At 32.8% G+C, this 23467-nt stretch overlaps 2 protein-coding genes across 14 annotated transcripts; one reads left to right on the plus strand and one right to left on the minus strand.

Moving 5' to 3' along the window:
- Positions 1–2404: 2404 nt before the first annotated feature.
- Positions 2405–9658, minus strand: LOC147389084 (lactoylglutathione lyase GLX1-like). 13 transcript variants are annotated; one of them, XM_086419336.1, is made up of 11 exons: positions 9307–9657; positions 8838–8957; positions 7690–7950; positions 7485–7564; positions 7236–7398; positions 6765–6836; positions 6359–6564; positions 5820–5877; positions 4760–5250; positions 4535–4624; positions 2405–2668 (listed from the first exon to the last, which is right to left on the minus strand). In XM_086419336.1, the coding sequence occupies exons 4-7, from the start codon at positions 7496–7498 to the stop codon at positions 6484–6486; spliced, it is 330 nt and encodes a 109-aa protein (XP_086275462.1). In that variant the 5' UTR covers positions 7499–7564; positions 7690–7950; positions 8838–8957; positions 9307–9657; the 3' UTR covers positions 2405–2668; positions 4535–4624; positions 4760–5250; positions 5820–5877; positions 6359–6483. The 13 variants fall into 13 exon arrangements, with proteins under 13 accessions (XP_086275462.1, XP_086275461.1, XP_086275460.1 ...); XM_086419326.1 differs by having other exon boundaries at positions 2414–2668; positions 6711–6836; positions 7236–7388; positions 7485–7592; positions 9307–9650; XM_086419325.1 differs by lacking the exon at positions 5820–5877 and adding an exon at positions 2878–2980 and having other exon boundaries at positions 2415–2668; positions 6711–6836; positions 7236–7388; positions 7485–7592; positions 9307–9650.
- Positions 9659–10597: 939 nt separating this feature from the next.
- Positions 10598–19133, plus strand: LOC147389085 (anthocyanidin 3-O-glucosyltransferase UFGT-like). Its single transcript, XM_086418938.1, has 2 exons — positions 10598–11213; positions 18016–19133. Exons 1-2 carry the CDS (start codon positions 10706–10708, stop codon positions 18894–18896), a joined length of 1389 nt encoding a protein of 462 aa, XP_086275064.1. The 5' UTR covers positions 10598–10705; the 3' UTR covers positions 18897–19133.
- The last annotated feature ends 4334 nt before the right edge of the window (positions 19134–23467 follow it).

Here is a 23467-nt window from a genome sequence, read left to right on the forward strand (position 1 = left end):
CACTCCTTAGAGTTTTTCACAAGACTAACATCTGAGAGAGTTGCAACTATCATGTCATCATATGTTTCTATTATATTCTCATAGTTTCCTTTCGATTTTTCCTTGCTCTTGTTGAATCTACATTCAGTTGCCTGATGATTCGGTTTACCACACACGAAACAAATGTAATTTGGATTCTTGAAGCCAACAGTGTTCTTTGTCCTTAGTTTCTCATTTTTTAATACCTTCTTAGACTTGAATTTAGATGGCTGAGAGTCCCTTTTTACGAGATTGGCTTTGGTGACAAACTGTTTTACCTTACCATTATTTTCTCTTATTTCACTCATGTCTTATATGTTAATATGAACAATAAGATCTTCGAGTGACTCATTTTTTTTTTATGTATCAAGTCGATCTTGTATTCATTTCAATTTTGAGGAAGTTTCTCAATAAGGGACGATACTACAAACTATTCAGGCAATTTAATGTATTCATAAGTCAACTCGTGAATAATGCTCTGAAACTCGTTCACTTGGTCCATAATCGACTTCCCATTGAAAATTACAAATTCTAAAAATATTTTCACTACATATTTTTTTACCCCCATATTTTCAATTACATATTTTTTCTCTAAAGTGCCACACAATTATCTAAATGTCTCATACACACAGTAAATGCCATACAAGGTGTTTAAAAGATAAGATAAAATGTGATTTCTACAAATCCCATCTACTTTGCTCCAGTTTTGCAGGTTCGGATAGAATTCTATCGATTTTTCTCCTTTTAGAAAAAATAAAACATTTAAGACTTCAAGGAAGAATAACATTTTTTTGCTCCATCTTCGATAAAATTTTCCATTAAATGGTTTTGATTTTAGTAGCTTTGGTTTCACATGTTCAAGTTTAAAATCCATGTCTAAAGAAGCAAAACAAAAAAGATAATTTGGTTTTAATATTTTTGAGATATTCTGTGTTATTGAAACAAATATTTTAAATCCAAAAAATAAATTGTAGAAAGTGAAAATTGGAAAGAACTTATCGATTTTGATGTGACTAGGGCAAGGAAGAGCAGATGTCCTTAAAACCAAATTTACACTCCTTTAGGATGATATCCACGGTGCAAAAGATTCCGGTGGTTGGTTTTCAAGATTCAACAATCACGTTCCTGGTAGTCGTGCACTCGAAAGTGACCAATCAAATTTTAGCAAAAATAGGCTTTTGACACTCATCTACGTGAAGCTTAAATCCAATATTTGCACCCCCCTTGTGCGGGTGTTACATGCACAGACACACACAGTAAGATTTTTCAATGGATTGGCCCCAAACACAATGGGTTGTAGTTCCATGATGCCTTGAACCCCCATGTGCACGCGAGACCCACTCTCTTTCTCACTCACATCCAAGTAAGAGAGAGAAAGTGGAATCCTTTATTAGTTGAATACCATTATTGTATTTATCTAATGTAGGACTAAATATTTGAATAATTGTCTCTACAACTCTCACAAATAAAAAAGTTAAGAGAATCTTTGATTTTCAACTTATATAAAAAAAGAAAAAAGTTTATTTAGCTTATGTTTCATCAGCTAAGAAAATCCCTACACTTTATAAATAACACTCAAGAGGTCTTGACTTTAAACCTTGCACTCAACAAAATACATGAAAAATAGTATGAATTTTACAACATAACGTTGACCTTGAACCTCATATAAATGATTCCAAAAGTAATGGCAAATAGATAAATTCGAAATTGATCTTTTTAGAGTATGACATGTGTCTTCTTTTGAGAAAAGATGTAAAACCATGAGCTTTTAGGATTTAGATATGAGTAATGGGCTAAGTATTGGACTTAGGTAGTAGATTTAGAATATAAATGGGCTTGGATTGATATTATGGTCTTAAAATTAGTTATGGGTTATGTTTTAGGTTTTAGGTAATGGACTTGCAATATATTATGGATTTATCATAAGTTATGGGTTAGATTCTGGGTTATGTTTTAGGTTATGGGATTAGGTTAAGATAATGAATTAAAGACAAAGTTTGGGTATTAAAACAAAATGAAATGATACATGTATACAAGAGAAAAAATATATCAAGTGACAATTATTACGGATTATAGGTCTATCACTATGTGAAAAAAAACCATATTTGACGGTCTTAGCCCGTCAAATTTTGAAAATTTTGATGGACCCTCCTGTCAAATATGCTCGTCAAATATTCTCTTGTAGAATTTTTTTTTTTTTTTTTACGGTCCTGAACTATCAAATATTCTCTTGTAGAATGGGTTTAAAAAAAGTAATCCATAGAATATGACCGTCGAATATGGAGGTTTAACAAACAATAAGACGGTCCTCTAATTCACCAATCACAATAAATGAAATAATAATAAAAAAAATAACAAACAAAACAAAAATCATAAAACAAGCTCCAAATTAAACTAAATAACTCAAAATTCATATTATATATTGAAATTTCATTAGTAAACAAGCTTTAATTAAAGCAATTGGGCAGTTACAAATGAAATTACGTCACATAATTGTTTAAAAATAAGACACAATTAGAAACAAATGGTCATGATTCCCATGATCTCTTTTGGCTCTCTCCACTCTATCGCGTCCTCTTATTTTCCTCAAGGTTTGAATTTCCCACACATTGTTATTGTTCTAAACGAAATCCTAATAGCGCTCTCGTACCTACATGGAAAAGGTTTGGTATATCAAGATATTAACCCAAAGTAATAGAAAAACATATCTAGATTTTATTCACAAATGTTAAAAAATAAGAAATATGCTACCAAAATTGCTAGAACATAGTTCTATGTTGGGAATGGCCTAAAGTACGACAATGGATGTATATTGGGAGTGTGAGAATCATCAAAATGTAAAAATTGAACTATACTAACCTTCTTGAAGGAAAGTCTTGAGTGAGACTGCAAGAACAAGTCATTTGAGAATAACAAACAACCAAAACCCAATTTCAAGAAATTTAAGAAATAGGCTCTTCACCTAATCAATAAATGTCCAAATTAATTAATATTGGCATATACAAATTCTTCATGAATTCGAGAAAAACAAGTAAGAAATAACTCCATAAATAGCATAAAGAAATATCCAAGGTCATGGATAACCGAACCAACTCCTCATATCAAATGACAGATCAAATCATGTAGGATCAGATGCACTACAAAGATTTTACCAGAAAGGTTGAGAAGGACTATATTTTCAAAAGGCGTGCATCAAGTAGTTATATGATTATATTTGAATACTTTGGTTGTAGAATCTAGTACAAGGTGCTAGCTTTGCTACTAACCACTAGCTTGCTTGCTTAGTGGTTGCATAATCTAGTAAATTTGAAAAAGGAAGATGTAAGGATCTTATGCATATAATAACTGATGCTATTACACCAAGCAAAAAAATAAATTTATTTAGAAAATCATTACTAATGTATTATATTCTATCATAGAGATTAAATAGAAGTCACTACAACATTTTTTATCTACAGCAATGGATTTTTCAGCAGCAACAGGGTAATTTTTTCATCGATAAAAATTATTGCGGCGATAAGCAGTGGAACCAAAGATCCGTCGTGGTTACCTCGGTCGCTAAATATAGCAGTAAATAATCTATTCAGCTGTTGTAGGTAGTACATTTAGCGGCGGATCTCAATATCCACTGCAATAGGTCAATTTTTTTAATTAATAGAATATAGTAATAGTACATATAGTAGTGGATCTTACTAGCCGCTACAATATGTCGATTTTTTAATTAATAGCATATACTACTTATAGCGGTGGATCTTAATATCTGCTGTAATAGATCAAATTTTAATTAATAAAATATATTACATATAATGACGGATCTCACTTTTCGCTGCAAGAGATCTATATTTAATTACTAAAATATACTACATATAGCAGCGGATCTTTATATCCGCAGCAATAGATCAATTTTTAGAAAATAGAATAAAATACTTATAGAGGCACATAATATTATCCGCTGCTGTAATTTTTTTTTTTAATATATATATATATTATACATTTGACCTATGTCCTCTTACCTAGGTACATTGAAAACTCAAACAGAAAAGAGCATGCATAGAACAGAAAAGAGAAATGTAAAAGCCTTTAGTATAATATATAATATTATCTGCAACGTACATTGATAGCTCTTCTATCAGACCAAATTCTCTCTCAAATCAATAGAATCCTTTAGTAAGACTATTGCCCAGTATTCGTATATGTAAAACAACATGCATAGAACAGAAAAGACATATAAAAGTTAGCAAAAAAACAATTCAAAGTTTGATATACCCAATAATTTTCACTTGTATCTACAAAATGCAAACTTTATTTTGAAATACAAGTATTTATTTATTGAATGAAAAGTTGCAGAAACACTAGTATTGTAGAAAATGAAAACCAATCAAAGAAAAATGATAAGTTGCAGACCAAACAAAAAGAAATGAAATATCAATTGAATCCAAATTTAACCATTTAGCACAAAGCACGAAAATAAAAACAGACATAATTGAAAAGTGGCCCATCTAAGCTGTAAATATACCGAAAGATAATGATCTGCCTGGGCTTCTGTCCTTTACTTGTTTGCTATATTTGCATACGTAACACCCATTCCAATAACATCCCAGCAATTCTGTTCATATGAAATCAGAGAGAACAAGCACAACAATTATTGGATACTTCAGATATCGACAGGTTTTGAATAGTCTTGATCCACTAATATCAAATATTATATAAAAATATTTTGGCAAAAGGTCATATATGATACCTCCTATACTTTGAAAAGAAATGATTAAAGATTCATCCATGGCATACAATACACCCGGCCCATCAACGTCTTAATCTGTGGATCATCGAGTTCGTAGGTCATGTGTATAGTAATAATGACAAACAAATGGAAGTCAAAGTTCACAATAATTATGAAATAAAAGTTAAGTTGATACTTGAAACATAGCTTTGTTTTGATAATTAAAGCTGCAATGTAACTCTAGTTTCACGTAAAAGTTCTTGGATATCCAATACAGATAGCTCCAGCTAAAACATGGCTCTCATAGATAAACGTCCTTCACGAAGAATCAGAATTCATGTTAAGAGATGACAAAAGCAATGTAAAATCTTAAACCAGGCCATGGACCGGCAATGGAGCTTTTGCATATTTGTTGTTTCCCTCATGATGCATCTGATCCTTTGAACATATCTCCCAACCTTGACAAATCCATATACCTCATAGTTCTCTGTCACTTTACTAAAAGCCTTCATCTGCCATCACCAATTTTGGATTTTTGTTATAATTTAGCTTCAATAAATATGCAACTAAAGAGTATAAGATCATTGTTTAAAAGCCCAGTTCAATCTGGAATCTCTCATATTCCTTCAATTTGTATGCATTCAACCCTGAATCAAAAGAGCAAGGAAGTTTCCAACTAGCAGGTTCTGAGGTACTTTTACCCCAACCTTGCATTAGGAATCTATAAAACTACCAAAACAAGCAAAGACGAGATTTCAAGCTTGTAAAAACAATTTATCAAATCTAAAACCTCTGTTAAAGAAAGAAAAAGTTTCAATCACGTCGAAATATGTATCCCCTCTCTATCTAAATGAAAGCAGAACATCTCTCCATTATAATGTTATTAAGGATGTGCAGTAGAATATCATGGCATGTACTAGTGCCAAGTATGCATTATATACACATATTGCAGCATGAGATACTTGTCTACTATGTAACATGCATAACCACTTGTTAGCATATGTTTAAAAGATTATAATATGAGATGAAAATGCAAATTTCTTGAGATAACTATAACTATATGAATAAAAAAAAAATCCACCTTGAAAGGATTGCATTGTTCGTCATGGCAATGTCGAACGTATTCTGCTTCTCGTTAACTGGTTACCAAATCGAAAGAATCAGTTATATTCAATTGGCTGCTAGGCATAACTGCCTTGGATGTTGTTAGTGGTGAAAACTACTCAATCAATCCTTTAAAGGTATCTAAACTTGACCAACAATTAAAACATGTAAACGACTCTTCCCTCTTTTGAGTAGATTTCTAGCTAAAGATTTGTTTAGCTGCATATAGGAGGTTCAATTCCTGTAATGTCGATTTTCTTCCGCAAACAAACAAAGAGAAACAAGCAAGAAAGCAAATAATTATAGTTTGATCAGAAAATCTATATTAAGTCATACCTATGCTCCTCTCTACAACAATCATGGAAGTTTTAAAATAAAAACCTTCACAAAATAATTATACTTTTTACCATTAAACTTTCTAACGAGCACATTTAACTGAATTCTATCACAGAAGACATTCAGAACAATCTATATATTTTTTTTCACAAGCAAGATAAAGCTTAAAAGTGGCTTCACCTATTTAATAATGATGCATGGACAATGAAAAAACCCTCAAACTTCCCATAAAGTCGCAGAGTTACATATCATCTGCTTTGCCTGTTTGCTCTCCCCCATCACAATTCATCTCAGATGATATTTCTTTAAATTGGGTACTTATCTTTTGATTCTTTTTTCAAATTTGTTCTACCAAATGACAACCGAATTGGTCTCCCCATTAATGTCTGCAACATCACAAAGATTAAAACAGAGAATCCAATAACAATCAAATCTTCTAAAAAATCAACAATGAATGTAATTGATCATATTTAAGAATCCAAAACTACTTTTCCCTTAAAAGCATGCATAGCTGCCTTTGCTTCTTCCATACCTAACAAACCCCAAATAAAGGCACCAATGCAGACATTGATGAGTTCAAACACACCTTCTCCCATTGACCACTAATAGAAAGATGGTTTATGTAGATTGATGAGTCACTCACACATAATATCATCACCTGCAGAAACATTAACATATCATATGGTTCTTGTATGCAACATGAATCATGTTTCATTGTTCAACTCTCATGAGATTTCTCTATGTCTAAGAAGTGTACCACAAGACATATCAAACAACGGTGTTGTCTAGACTTGGTAGGTGTTGATGTAAATGGTTGGCAGATGTTAGTGTAAACAGATTAGTTAACGTACTTACTACAAGTTAATTGTAAATTTTCCATATAAGAGGCAACTTCACAGTACAACAATGACCTTACACATGATGTAATTTATGAAAAACACAAGTAAGAGTTGCCATATGTCAATAATCAGGACGAAAGAAATCAACTTGACCTAAATTATAATCAAGCACAATATGAAGTATGACTGTAGGACATTAACAACATTCAGAAATTTACCGTTTTCCAGCCGTCTGGATCAAAGAAAGAGGTGATCTTGGTGTTACTTCCAAGGATTGGCCCTGGTTGTCGGGTTATCTTTCCTCCCAGCTCTTGAGTAACCAAGTTAACAACCTCACCACTTTTACATACATTATCAGTGCTCACAGCAATCTGGGAATAACTATTGATGCATCATAAAACAATAAATGCTTTACGACGAACATAAAAAAAATATTGGAGTACATGATAATTAGGAAATTAACTAACCTATGCATACACATTTCCTTTAGTGTACTCGGTCACACCATAATTATATGTCAACTCCAGTACAGTTGACTTGTATTCATCTGCATGTCCCAACATCACTATTGTATACTGTACAGTTCATGGAATCGAAGAAATTGATGGGTACTTAGAAAAAAAAAAAACACATATCAGGGAATATATTTGTATAAAAGGCGAAATTTTTTACCTTGTATGCAGGGTTGTCCAACTTCCTCAACAGCTTCATTCCCAAAGCCTTTTCATAGAACTTAATAGCACGATCTAGGTCACCCACACGAAGCATAACTTGACAAAGTGGTTCAAGAGTTGGGCCCCTTTGACTAAGCTCAAAAATGTAGCCATCATGATCCTTCACAAAAGTAATGACTGATGACCCACCTTTAACTGGATCAGGTTCACGAGTGATATTTCCCCCCTTAGTCTGAATGTCTTCAGCCATTTTATAAATCTGTACAGCCATGAAGTTAAAGAGTCTTAAGTTTTATAATAGATAACCATGATCATATTTCTAAAACTTAAATCATAGCTATCCACTCCATAATCTATGAATCAACAAAAAAAGTAAGCACATCAAAAATAATCTTTTAAAAAGATAGATAAGATTATAGCATAGAATTATAACATGGCCAGATATAAAAAGGAATAGAGAAATAAATGAATTAAAAACAATTTTGCCAACTCCTTGTAAGTCATTTTTCCTCTATATAACAATACCTAGTGATACATCTGTATCTTAGTATCAAGAAAAGTAAGAAACACTCAATTAAATAAACATAAACCCACTACAACGACAATCAATGGTAACACAGCTAGATATACACATATAGAAAGAGCCAAAAACTAACAAAGATGCTCAAAATACCAACCAGAGTCGTCAAAAGATAAAGAAGCTCTAACAAAGACGCATCAAATATTATACAGTCATCCATCAACAAAAAAAACAACTGATTGCTCATACAAAGAGCTGTTCAAGGTACCCATTAGTTTGAAACTCTCTTGGAAACAGACTATAAATATGAAAGACAATGACATTGTGATTTCCTCTACAATTGCATAAGTTATTTATCTAGACAAAAAAAAAATTTACTATTCTCCACATTCAGAAATTATCTAGAAGTCTTTTCGTAATTAGTCTCAATAAATTCTCCACATTCAAACATTATCTAAAAGCCTATTCGTAATTTACTCTTCTCCTCATTCAGATATTATCTAGAAGCATCAAATTAAATGCTTCAAAATATAGGAATCAGTTGGATAAGTATTTCAAGTATTCCAAAATGAAAAAATTGAATAACCAACATAAGTGATGGAGAAGAAAGTAGAACGAAGGCCTACATGAAAGTGATATGTGAATTGGTGCAGCGGATTCCTCCCAACCATCACCACAAGGATCTGATCCCTGCCAATTTGGTGGAACATTCTGACATAGATTCTTGAAGGACATTAGAGCAGCACCTACATCATTATAACATCGAGTTTTGCTTTGTGTCAAATGTGTTCAAATTGGGACAATATTTAGGAAATAAACCAGAACAATAGGCAGCAGAAGCAGATTTTTTGAAAAATACGGAACCATATTTAGGAAATAAACCAGAACAATGTTTAGATTAATAAATCATTGGGATATATTATCTAATTTTTATTTGTTCTTAGATTTTGTTTCTTCATGCAAAATTAACACATTTGGGAAATATAAAATCAAAATTAATATATTTTGTGGAATCAAAAATCCTAGATCTCAACTTCAATAGTCAGTATAGTGTTATGGATCTATCAACCAGAGAGAGAAAAGAGATAAACTCACATTAAAATCAACAGAGAAATTTCAAAAGATTAATGGCTTCTTCTTCTCTCCATCCTTCCAATGTTGAGAGATCAAGAGATCACTTCGACATATCAAAAACAGAGAGATCTCTTGGACAAAGCAAAGAGAGAGAGAGATCAGAGGGTGAGATGAGATCGAGGGGGGAGAGAGAGAAATCAGAAACAGAGAAAGATGAGATCAAGTGATCAGAGGGTGAGATGAGATCAAAGGAGAGAGAGAGAGAGAGACTAGAGACAGAAAGATGAGATCGAGAGAAATCGAGAGAGAGAGAGAGACCAGAGACAGAGAAAGATGAGATCGAGAGAAATCGAGAGAGAGAGAGAGAGAGAGAGAGAGAGAGTCTCAATCGCGCGATTTAATGGGGAAAAAAGATGAAATTCGTGGTCTACTAGCTGACAAATTTGGACTCTAAAATTCATCAGGCCAGGCCAACAATATTTTATGTAAAATTTTGAAGTTTTCACATAGTGTATTAAAGACCTTTAGACTTTTATTTGAAATTAAATTTGAGATTCTTTAAAATGTGAAAATATTAAGGTAGGCTTGTGCAAATTAGGATATCTATTCTTAAAATCCTAAAAAAGACCTTTAGACTTTTTTATCACGAATTATGGGTCTATTAAAGGCCTTTAGACTTTTATTTGAAATTAAATTTGAGATTCTTTAAAATGTGAAAATATTAAGGTAAGTCTGTGCAAATTAGGATATCTATTCTTAAAATCCTAAAAAAAAAAAAATAGAAAAAATTGAGTGATGCGAAAGAATTTGTAGGGTATATTTAGATACTTTTAAAAGAGAGAGAGAGAGAGAGAAAAAGAGAGAGGATGATGCGTATGGGAAGATGAAGACGTATTTTGATTTCTCGAGACGCCGAAGAGGTTAAGTACATTGAGGAAGAGAATATAAAATTTTGTTTTATTTCAGTAGAGAGATCTCGGGATTGGGTAATAAATATGGTCATTTGGTTTGGATTCAGTGCATTGGGTTTGGGTAAGACAAAATGAATTTTTTTTTTTTTTATTCTAATAAATAAATATGGTCATTTTGGTGTTGATTGTTACTAGTGGTGTTGAAACGAGAGATTGATTCGGCTTTTTTTTTTTTTTTCCAAGAAAAAGGCAAGTTATATGCTAACAACGAGATGTCACGTCTGCAACCACCAAATCCATATCTCAACACCCGACAAGTTTGCCAACTTCCACAACTTAACCACCATTCCCGTCCAACGACTATGAGTTTAAGAGGACGAAACGGAGAGCAGCACGTGAAGCGGAGAATAAATTTTAGATAAAAATTCTTCAGTCCATTATTACAAGTATTCACATCAGATATAAATCAATCATTTACTTGATCCAAACCAAATACCATTTCCTATACCATGGAAGAAACCAATCCTCGTCAACCTCACGTAGCCGTACTTGCTTTCCCATTCGGTACCCATGCAGTTCCTCTGCTTCACCTTACGCGTAGGTTAGCATCTGCAGCACCAGATATAACCTTCTCATTCTTCAGCACCACAAAAATCAATGCCTCTATCTTGGGATCGAAAGATATTGGTGTTGATGATTTGGTTAATCTGAAATCGTACGATGTCTTCGATGGTATACCAGATGAGTATGTCTGGATTGGAAAACCGCAAGAAGAGATCGAACTGTTCGTTAAAGCTACACCAGATAACTTTAAGAAGGTGTTCGAGATGGTGGAGAAGAAAACGAAGAAGAAGATAAGCTGTTTGATTAGCGATGCGTTCTTATGGTGTGTAGGTGAGATGGCGGAGGAGATGGGAGGAGTTCCATGGATCCCATTTTGGACTGCTGGAGCTTGTTCTCTATACGCACATATGTACACGGATCTCATTCGTCAAACCATTGGAGTTAGCTGTAATGGTAAATTTCTTATAATCGAACCAACTTTTAATCAAATTGGTCTGGTTTAATTCGATTGGACCACACCACGGGTTTGATCCGATTATTAAAACACTGACCATGTCTTTATGAAAATACTAACCTCAAATCATGCTTGAGGGAAGAATGTCAACGGACAGCCACTCGTAGAACCATGTGGAGACAAGAGGGGCCATGGCCCCAACAAAATTTTGAAAGATAAGAAGCGATCGGAGGCCCGAAAGAGAGTCAAATATTTTTTAAAATAGGGGTTACAAGTTTTGAAATAGGCTGATTTTTTGTGAGGATGATATCTATAGTGAAGAAATCATTCATACCAAAAATCAGCTCATTCCGAAACATCTAACTCTAGTTTACAAGTTGAAAAGTTGTGGATCATTCAATTTTTATAAATCACTTTTGATAAGGTCAGAAGATTCAGAATGAGCTGATTTTTAGTGAGGATGATCTCCTCATCATAGAGATCATCCTCACCAAAAATCAGCTCATTCTGGAACTCCTAACCCATACATTGAAAAAATATATGGCACAATGTTTGAGTCTCTTTAGGGCCTTTGAACATTACCCATATACTTATATTTTTACGTAGGATAAGCAGTGGGCTCAGAATATTTTTGGAAGTGACTATTTTTTATGTAGTCCAACTAGTCATACTAAGTTGGTAAGGACAACCCTCCCAATAACATGATCCAATGCTTCAGAGTAATAGAGGACAAAATTCTATGTAATTAAAATAATAATAATAATAATTCATTATTGAATTTTAATTTTAAATTTAGGAGTTTCGTGGAAAGTTCGGTAGTAGTTCATTTTCAAAACCTTAGGTGAAGCCCATTTTTTTTTAATCTGAGTTTTTCCATGAAATCTTGAGGATTGTGGTGTTGGATCACTAATCTTGTAATCTAATATTTTAGCAAAACGACCCTTAGTAAGGCTTAAAGTCTCACTACATTAATAAGGAAAGTGCATTTCTTACATATGTGAACCTTCCTTAGACAATGTTTTATCTTATATGACAAAAATAAATTTCAGAATGGGCAGATTTTTTTTTAGAGATCATCTTCACAAAAAATCAATCGATTCTAGAACTTCTAACCCTATGAAAAGTGGTTACAAACTAATGGTAAAAAATGAACAATCTACAATTCTTTAAGTTGTACATTGGGGCTAAATTTTTCATAATGAGTTGATTTTTTGTGAGGATGATTTCCTCACTATAGGGAACATTCTCACAAAAAATCAACCCATTCTGAAACTTTCAGCCTATATAGGACAAAATGCATTCTACAGAATGTTGTCTACGGAACCCAAGACCCACTTATATATATATAACAGTAAGTCTAACTTTAATAACTTAGTACGATTTCAAATCTTAGTAAGTGTTTCTCTATTTCTATTATTACAATACAACCTGGCCCAAACGCACATGTACGAGGAACTTATTTTTAATTTAAAATATGAATTAAAGGATTTTAATATTTTATTTTTGTAATTTCGAAAACTAACCAACCAGATCATAGGGTTATGTGATTGCAAATCTCCTAGTTTTTCTTTTCTTTTCTTTTCTTTTTTAATTTTATTAAAATGACCCTGTACGTAAAAAAAAAAAAACATTTTATTTATCAGATTAGGTGTTTAAAAATGGTTGGTCATTGTACTCTTAGCTTATTTGTTATTTTATCTTCGAATGAAATTAGAATTTTTATTTTTTTGAAATTAGTGTTTGAATGAAGTTTAGTTTTTTTGTTTATGGGTTTTGGTTGTTTTACGGCAAGAATGTGTAATACAACTTCTATTATAAAAAATAAAAAAATTATACATTATAGGTGTAATTGAGGACACTTCTTAGAAAATTAGTGATGCCTTTTGTATAATTCGTCCATTAGGCCTTTTTTTTTTTAATCTCATGGCTCTACAATCACGTTTACATATGTGTCTTTTGTTTAGCGTCAACGACATAGTGCGTCGATTTATTATGCCATGCATTTCATTTGAAGTTGTGTCTAACGTCATTTTGCACTTTGAATTTCACAAGGAGTTTTGCTGGAGTGAGCTCAAGTTGGAATCTCATATTACACTTCTTGACATGAAAGTGGATAGGAACCATAGATGTTTTTTCACTCGTATCTTGACGAAAAGCATTTATGATTTCATACACTTTCACGTCAAGAAGTGCCATGTGAGATTCCAGCATAAGGTCACTTCAGCATTATTCTTCAAAAGAGTAGTGATACATTGACGTGCCTTGGACACTACATTCATCATTGTGGCAGGGTACAAATAATCATAGATTTCTTTCCTCCTATGCAAGTAAAAAACTTAACAGTTTCCTATGTATTGCTCATCAGCACAGTTAAAGGCGGTGTCTATTGCAACCAGTCCATTTTCCACCTTAGTATAAGATTTGTTGGGCCTATCTCATCAGATACATTCCAGAGTACGTTGGCCATTTACTCAAATAACTTTTCAATCAAAGGGTTAGGTTTTTCTTTGGATTAAGCTGCCAAACCAATTTTTTATGCTTTCGCATATTATATCATAATGGATTGGATCTAGACTTACAATGATAGATCTGATTGGTTTCCGATCGAGTCCAGGTCTAATTTGATACCAATAAGATCCAAACCAGATACATTGACAGTTCTATTTAAAGGGTTCTTCCTTCCATGTCAAGATGAAGAGAAGAACTGGTCCTTGTGGAATCCAGGGCATAAAATGGGTTAGACCCGAGCAGGATTTTAGTATATTTATTTATATTCAAGTCTAGATATTTATAAAGATCTTACTAACTAGTACCATATCTAGATCCGAATGGGATCAGACAGTTGTGGAATGTTTGACTATTTTCTCTCTTATTTTACTCGTTAGGAGGTTTATAATAATTTCCTATTTTACCGTTGTACTACATTTTTTTAGATTTCATAAAGTATATTTTGAAAAAACTTTAAAATATGATTTGCAAATCAATATATATAATCCTAATCAAGGCCCTCTAGTGATGGATTTGTATCAAACCGGATCCAAGTAGGGTCAAATGACATTAAACTGCAGTCAACCCATTTTTTTTATTTGGATATTGTTCCAAGGATCCATATGCCAGGTAAATTTGGTTTTCGAATAAGATATATTTGGGTCAAATCCAACCCATTTTATACCTAGTGAAATCGGACGACATCACTTCCAAATCCATCGTAGCTCAACTTATTTGAGTCTTGCTATAACATGATTTTAAAACTAGTCCGAGATCGAGACTTATCACCCGAGTTAACTCGGTATCAGAGTTGAATAAGACCAACTCACAAGTCACTTTATTTTATTAAGATTTAATAACTCACGTTCAATTTTTTTATTTCTCGAACGAGACGTCTCAAACATATCGGAAAACTCATTCAAGACGACTCGATATCGGGCCTGGACGAGACAAAATGCGAAACCGAGTTTTAAAGCCATGTGTTATAATGCTTCCATCTAACAGTGGAAGTAGTTTTATTAGGGATGGCTATGGTCCGATTTTTATCCAATGTTTGATCCAATACGATCCGAAAATTTGACTGTGGATCAAGATTTTGATTTTTTGGATTGGATTCAGATCGAAATCTTAAAAAATGGATTAAATTTTGGATCGGATTCGTATTAAATCTACCGTGAATCTGTGATCCGATATAAATCTGTTCAATTATTTTTTTAATAAAGAATCTCTTTTAATCTCTCCACTCATCCGATATCTCCCAATTCGAATAAAAAAAACACCAAAAATATTTCTACCCTCAAGATCCATCGTCTTCCCCACTGCACGTAAAGATGGGTCTGAAATTTTTTTTGGGGTTGAAAATGGATGAAAACAAATCATTTTGGTCAGACGCAGCAAGGAAGGTGGCGTTACTTGAGGCAGATACATTCAGAGACTGACATCTCCACGACTCACCTTGTGGCATCCTAAACATGATCCCATTCTTCAGGGTTGTAGATGACAAAATTATATAAAATTAAGAAAAAAATTTCGAAAAATTATTTAAAATTATTTTTCACCATTGAATTTCAATTTTAAGTTTGGGAATTATGGGAAAGTTTGCTAGCGGTACATTTTTAAAACCTTAGATCAAACTTAAAATAAATTGTTTTTTAATTATTTTTTTACCTGAGTTTTTCAATGAAACATAAAGGCCTGTGGTGTTGGATTGCTGATGTGGTAATCCATTTGAGCAAAACAACCCTTAGTGTAAGGTTTAAAACTTTATTTAGTAAGAAAAATATTTCTCTCTATCCAATCACTTTCCAGCACGTACTCATCTAAATGTGTCTCCATTTTAACAGTTTCCTTGGCCTTATTTATTATTAAAGTCGTAATGAATGCACGCGGTCTTGGTAAGCAGTTGGATGGCTGACGTGGCAAGAGCATATAATCATAGATCATTTTTATCGGGATATACAAGAGAAAGATGTGCGATTCTATACCCTTACCATGTCAATCGTGTACAAAGAACGCGTGCATTCATCATTATTCTTCTTATGATTTTGGTACTTTCATTCTAGGAAGGTTTGGCTTTGTTTTCCAGATCTCATTTCCTCTCAATCTCTCATGTGCATTTCTAGTTTTTTTTTTTTTTTTGAGCAACTACTTGCAGATCACAAGAAGCCCATTGCACTCCAATCTAAAAAAAATTATTTTGTTAGGGTGCAAGGCATGGTTGTTCTTCTAAAAACATTTGAGGTTTGCAGAAAAGCCATGAAATATCTGATCCATTCTATTTCTTCTTTTCTTCAATAAAAATAAATAAATAGGGGAAGAGAGCAACTTTTTGTTTTTAGATTGCCAAGACCGTCGAATTACATAAAATTCGATGGACCAAAGCGTCAAAATTTTCATTAATTATCAAAATATATATATATTCAAAGGGTCAAAACTGTCAAAATAATGGAGAATGGGTAAAATTTGACAACTCTAAACCGTTGAATATGAGGAAAAATAATCAATTTTGATGACCCCAAACCGTCGAAATTCAGTTTTTAAAATTCATGGGTCTTAGTTCTTCGAATTTTCTAATTTTCGCCCAATGAATTCTAGGTGGTGTACAAGTAATTTCTCCCTTTTTCCGATATAAATATTTCAATAAGAGAGATATTTTAATGCACGGTTAGGAGTATATATTTTTCATATTTTCCTAGAGAAAGTAAAATTTTAGGGGAAATTACCGAGACAGTTATGCAATTAGATGAAATTATTGAACCTGCCTCTTTTTTTAAGATATTTGCAAAGAATAGTTGTATTTTTGTTTTCATACTTTAGGGTCACTTTATGATTAATGGAAGAATCAGAACCCAGAACAGTTAGACAACCAGTCTACGTGACCAGATTTAATTAGTTGATGTTTTAAATCCAAAACACCATATATTGCAATAGAAACGGGAACACGGCTGTGGATTGCCACTCTTACTGCCGATTTTCTAATTAAAAAATCTTCATTCGATGAATACTCCGCTGACATGACATGGACATGAAATCATTTTTTTAGGATACAAAACTTTACATCTCCATAAAAATATAGTGTTGTATTTCCCAAGAAAAGAGATTTATGATTCCATGCTTGTGCCACATCAGCCAAAGATAAGACTTTCTAGTTAGAAAAGCTTTATTCTAAGTTTAATGATTTTTGAACTCCACCTAAAATCTAATGATTTGAACTCAACTTGACAGTGAGACTCACAAACTTATTGATAGATTCTTTTACTCGGAATACACAATTGTACTTTGAGATACACAATTGAAGTTTACAAATCGATTGTGTACTCTGAGGGACAGAATTTACAATTATTTGCCCATGCCACATTGGTGAATTTTGAGTCCTCCTATCAAGTTAAAATTAAAAAAAAAAATCAGCACTCTTATTCTAATAGAAAATTATGAGTGCCTTTTTTTTTTTTTTTTTTTTGCTCAAAACAAATGTTTGACATGTGTCAAAAATGACATAAACAATAAAAAGAAATTTTCTCTCCTCCCTGAGTGATTGTTTGCTCACATACCATCACTGTTTTGGAATGTAGCACTGATGATGTAAGTAATAAGAAATAAATTTCTCTCTCCTACCCACACATCTACTATCCGAAAATCTTTATTTTTATATTTCAAATCTTAAAAAGTATTGTAAGATCTACATGGATTATCATATTGGCAATCTAACACCACAACCTTCTAGATTTCATGAAAAATTTCATAGTAAAATATAAAATAAAATAAAATAAGAAATTTTTTTCGAGTTTGATCAACAGTGTTGAAAATGAATGGTTGCCTACCGAGCACCCAAATTTAAAATTAAAATATAAGGGTAAAAAATAACTTTTTTAAGAAAAATAAAAATTTTGTTGAAATTCATAAAATTTCACCATTTACAACATTTTTGTATTGGATTGTATTTTTTAATGTGACAAAATTATATTATTAAAGAAATTCTCGTATTATTACTTATGTCATCAGTGCTACATCTCAAAACAATGGCCTCTGAGCAAACAATCACACACACACACACACACAATGGAATGAGAGTCCTGATAATATGACTCGGCTGGTAGCATATTCAATCGACTACCTGACGTGGACAAGTTTGGGAACAGTAGATCTGTATGCCTTGGGATGCACGGCTCCCTCAGGAAACACTGCATCCCAAGGCGTACAGATCTATGATTTCCAAACTTGTCGCATCATGAAGTTCTATGCTACCTGGCAAGTTGTATTATCACGACTCATGGAATAAAGAGTCCTAAGTTTCTAAACACACTGTGTCTGCAGTACGTGAAGATGAAGCGGTGGACTTCATTACAGGACTATCAGGTCTACGCGTCAAGGACTTGCCTCCAGAGATCATCGGAGTAAATTTGGATTCATTCTTCACACGCATGTTGGATCGAATGAGCCAAATATTGCCACGTGCCACTGCTCTCACTCTCAACTCTTTCGAGGAACTAGACCCTCCCATAATCAAAGATTTGAAATCCAAGGTCCAACATTGTCTTACAGTGGGACCCTTCAACCTTACATCACCATCACCATCACTATCTGATCTTGATGAAAGTGGTGGTGGTTGTCTCCAATGGTTGGATAGCCAGAAACCCACCTCAGTAGTATACATTAGCTTTGGCACAGTTATATCACCACCACCAAATGAGCTTGTAGCCTTGGCTGAAGGAATAGAGGCTAGTGGAGTAACATTTTTGTGGTCTATCAAAGATAAACTACAGATGCATTTTCCAGATGGGTTCTTAGATAGGACTAGTACTAGTGGGAAGGGAATGGTGGTTCCATGGGCTCCACAGTCACGTGTCCTACAACATCCTAATGTTGGTGTGTTCGTGACACACTGCGGTTGGAATTCCTTGTTGGAGAGTATCACAGGGGGAGTACCGATGATTTGTCGTCCAATTTTTGGAGATCAGTTGATCACTGGAGGGTTGGTATCGGAAGAGTGGGGTATTGGCATTAAAGCTTCTAATGGAGTTTTCTCCAGAGATGGAGTAGTAAGCGCTTTGAAAACAATGTTGTCTAAGGAAGATGGGAAGAAAATGAGAGAGAAGGTTATGCTACTTAGAGAACAAGCTAAGCAGGCCGTGGGTTCTAGTGGTAGCTCTACTAAGAATTTCAACACTCTCTTGGGGATAGTTGCAAATAGCTGATGAAAATATAATATCGACTATTTAAGAGATGTCTTTGTCCTTTTTATCCGTTTTCGTAATCTTTCATTCAATAATGATAAACATTTGTTTGGGTGTTTATAAAAGCGTTTTAGAAACGAATCAGTCAGTATCCATTATGGTGTCCGGTTCGTATAGGATATGATCGGTGTGTACGTGGGGTGTTTTGGTAAGAGTTTAAATAAATCACATTGGGCCATTAACCAAGCCATTTTTCTTTGAATCAGTACCCTACGCTTTGTGTCCCGTTCCTGTAGACGTTCTGGCTAGGGATACACATTGGTTCAATTTGGTTTGGATTTGGGCTAAATTGCAACCGGACCCACAGGTCAATTCCACTAAATAATAACTAGAACCAAACCAATATCTATAGGTTGCCAGTATCTATGACACTTGCTTGGAAGAAGTATATTTTAAAAGAAAAAAATAAATAAATATTAAATTCCATATAAGAAGTCATTAATTTATCTATAAAAAACAAAGTCATTAATCTATGTCCTAACTTCTAAAATAATTAATAACAAATTAATATTTATTTATTTATTACATAAGGATTCAGTTCTTGGTTTGGTTTGATCTTATACGAGCCTTGAATGAAAATTGAATCAAATTGATCGATTTTCCATTTTCTTAACTCAGAATCGAATCGTGACTTATTCCAAACCAAACCAAACTAGTCCAAAACTATCGGTTTGATTCGATTTTCAATTTGAACTCGGCCAAGTTCCACCCCTAGTTTTGGAAGGAGTTTAATTCACGTTGGACCCACATGGATAATGAAATTTGCAATCAAGCAATAAATCCTTCTAGATTTTATGGAAAAACTCACATTCAAAAAATTCAATTAAAAAAATCATATATGAGCTTAATCTAGGGTGTTGAAAATGGATGGCTACAGGATTCCCAAATTTAAAATTGAAATTCAACGATGAAAATTAATTGTTTTTTTTTTCTTCAAAAGTTGTTAGAATTTTGTCCTCTACAATCCTATGGAATCAAATCATGTTTTTGTATTCGAGCCATTGATGGGGAAACTTTCCTTATTAACTTAGTAATGAAAGTGTTTTTTTTCTTAAAAAGTTTGAGAGTGGGACTCACATCTTTTAAAAATAAGTAAAATACCTATATTACCCTTAGTATATGAGTAGGTAATTAAAAGAACTGAGGGTATTATAGGCATTTAATCATTTATAATAATGTGGATCTCACTCAAGATTTGTTGAGAAGCAAACTAGATAAGGTAGGAGAGTTTCTGTAATAAAAACGAAGTAGATAGGTCTACTTGGGAAATCTTTCAGTTATGTAGTCGGTTTTTAAAACATTGGTCACAGATTTAAAATATTTATGTAAAAAGTAAAACTTATTTGTTTATTGAAAATTAAAAAATTATCTACTTAAACATATAATCTGAATGGACCTCAATTTAAGTTTACTAATATACTATTTTATTTTTATCATAATGAAAATTTATTTATTTTTCTAAATATAAAAGTAAAATTACATTGAGGTCTATGTAATTTATCCGTTTACGTAAAAAAATTTTGTTCGTTTTTTTTTTTTGCGTAAATTGATAAATTTTACTTTCTATTTAAATATCTTAAAACCTTAGCCGACTACAAAACTATATGAATGAAACCCCGAGGGGTTGGCTCAATGGCAATTTCAGATCAATAAGCAATTAATGCCCGTGGGTCATGAGTTCGATACGTAGTATGAGCATTAATTCATCAAGGGCCACTCACAAGGGTGCACCCCAGTTAGCTGGTCCGTGTGACGTGCTAACGTTGCACGTGCCTCGAGACTAGACCTTGGACAAGACCATGGTCTATGGATTGAACAAAGCCCAAATACAGGCTCGACCTACTGTATTATCTTAATTCAATTTATTCTTAAGTTCTCTTTTTTTATAACTCAAATAATTTTAAAAAAAAAATAGCAAAGGTTATTGATTCGGAGGATTTCATAATAAATATCCCAATTAACTAGAAATCTAAAATTGATAAAGATTTTCTTCCCTTAAAAAGTTTTATCGTTTAATGATCTTACATCACAATGAACATCCAATATAATAGATTTCTCCAATAATAACGAATCACGCCTAAAATGAAGAATAAAGAAAAATATATACAAAATACTAAGGAATCAAGGTTTCGAAAAGAAATCTACTAAAAACTTGTTAACTTATTAATAACTTAATATGACTGAATTAAAACAATACATCTTGGTAAAAATGCCTCGACACTTTTTAATAAATAAATAATAATAAGTATTTGACATTTGGGGGAGATTTTGTAGGAATTAGGAGTCGCCACCTAGTTTTTTAAGTCTAGGAACCAAAAAATAACTCTTACATGGAATTGGCCTAGTCCACAAATAAAAGATATGGGAAAAGGGTTGAATTATGACTTTCAGAAGGTGTTAGGCACCAAATTCTTCTGATCGAGATAATCGCACTCTACTATGATCTAAGACTATCTTATGGTCAACGGATAAAGACTAAAGTCAATCTAAGGATAAATTTATCCTAAAATGTCTTAGGGTCAGATTTAGGCTCGTGGACTATTCTATGAGCCAAAAATCATCATCATTATTTTATGCCAAGTTGGCCAAATAAATTCTTTTGGATCACATTAGAGAATTAAAAAAATATATATGATTAAATCCAGGAGGCAAAACTGATTTGTAAATTAACTTAAATGTAAGCCAAAAAAAACTATGAGTCATCATGTGAAAAAGGAAATTTGATTTTTTTTTAAAACAAAATCAGTAGTCGACTCGATGCCACATTTTAAAATTTTATTTTATTTCTGCAAAATTCATATTCAACTTACAAAAAATTTTCCATAAAAAGGATAAATGACCACTTTTACTTCTCTACATACATAAAAATCAAGATCTGACTCAACCTAAAAATGTGTACATAATACAAGCACAAAACCTAACAAGTTGACCTACTCATTTTAGGAAATTCCTTTTAAAAAAATTCTTGATATGCAAAAAAAATTGATTCCTAAAAGAGAAAGAATTCATTTAATTCCCTAATGCATCCTTAAGAAATCACAATTAATTCAATTTATTATGAAGATTTTGTTTAATTATCATTATTATAAAAAAGAGAATCACCTTATTCTTAAAGAAAGTTGTTGCTATGGTGCCTTCAAGGATATCGAAAATGAGATGCGGCCAAAATCGAGAATGAAATTGAAGTCGAAAGTGTGTACACTTGGGAACTGAAATTGAGATCACGACTGAAGTCGAGAGTGCGTGAGTTTGGGGGTTGAAATCAAAAGTGAAAGGGGAGTGGACATAAGTCGATGTTTTATGAAAGTCTATAGGTGTGAGTTGAGGATTTGTGAGGGTCTGTGGCCATGAGCCGAGGGTCTATGAAGGTTTGTGGGTGTTGAAATAAGGTAAGGCCGAGAGTAGGATTGTTGTGTTAATAGAAGGTGAAAATGGATTTGTTAGTGGGAGAGAATAGAGGTCTATAAATTGCATTAATGGAGGTATGTGAGTTGCGTGATTGAAAGAAGAAGATGCAAATAAAAGTGACTGTAATGTAAATGAAAAATGAAGAAGATGGTGATGGTGGTGGGTTGCTTGGGTGAAAGTAAGAATGAAGAATATGGTACGACTGAAAAAAGAAGGCGGGTCTTAGAATAGTTTTCCTCTCTTCTTCTTCTTCTTCTTCTTTTTTATTTGGATTTTTTTATTTCTTTTAAATATATAGTGTGCTAGTTTTTATAAAGGTTTCCAAAAATAGATTGAGTTCTAATCGAACTATACCCTATTATAATCTTATGTGAGAGATCTCACGACTGAGAGTCCCACATGATTTCGATTTTTCTCTTTTTTTTTTTTACTTCCTTCAACCTATAAAACTCTTTTAATAAGTTTCTTCTTTTTTTTTGAGTTTTGCTTAGAGAAACCACTCAAGTGTGAGATGGGTTATGATCTCATGCATCTTGTTGTTTATTTTTTTGGGCACCTCAATTGGCTTAGGATTAATTTGTTTGTCGATTTGATGTGTTTGATCGAAGGAGAGAACATTATTTTACTAAGGTAAGTATTGATTTTTAAAAAGACTAGTTTTAAATTATTCGTTCAACTTAAATTTTACATCGATGAACTCAATTGGTTGATAATTTTAATTTGCAATGGATTTCTTTGATTGGTCTAAAATTCGTATTAATTGGTCGATGATTTTAATTTTGGTCGAAATCTTAGTGATCACGTGGAACTAATGGATTACTTTATTTAGGTCAAATGATTAATTTTAAAATTGATTGTGGTGATTGATCGTTTGATTAATTTAATCAAATTAATCGACTAGTGTAAATTTTCAATTTTAGATTTTTAAATTAAATTTTCATATTTTCAATCTCAAACTTAGGTTTCATGTGACAGAATTGTCATTTTACGTAGGGATGGGTGTCTTTTCCCAATAACTAAAAATTGTTATTTTATGAGAACATTCGTCATTTTATGCGAAAATTCATCATTTTATGTGAATATTTGTTATTTTTCTAAACGTCGAGATCCTTAGGTTTCATCGA

The sequence above is a fragment of the Akebia trifoliata genome, chromosome 12, assembly GCF_017979445.1.
Source record: "Akebia trifoliata isolate Shusen 1 chromosome 12, ASM1797944v1, whole genome shotgun sequence".
NCBI lineage: Eukaryota > Viridiplantae > Streptophyta > Magnoliopsida > Ranunculales > Lardizabalaceae > Akebia > Akebia trifoliata.

What these genes read in the sequence shown, in the direction of transcription:
- LOC147389085 (XM_086418938.1), top strand. Translation starts at nt 10,706, where the DNA reads ATGGAAGAAACCAATCCTCGTCAACCTCACGTAGCCGTACTTGCTTTC. An exon ending in CATTGGAGTTAGCTGTAATG is followed by an intron (nt 11,214 to 18,015) that starts GTAAATTTCTTA and finishes CTGTGTCTGCAG; the next exon opens with TACGTGAAGATGAAGCGGTG.
- LOC147389084 (XM_086419330.1), bottom strand. Translation starts at nt 8,921, where the DNA reads ATGTTCCACCAAATTGGCAGGGATCAGATCCTTGTGGTGATGGTTGGG. An exon ending in AATTCACATATCACTTTCAT is followed by an intron (nt 7,951 to 8,837) that starts GTAGGCCTTCGT and finishes ATGGCTGTACAG; the next exon opens with ATTTATAAAATGGCTGAAGA. An exon ending in TGGACAACCCTGCATACAAG is followed by an intron (nt 7,593 to 7,689) that starts GTAAAAAATTTC and finishes TGAACTGTACAG; the next exon opens with TATACAATAGTGATGTTGGG.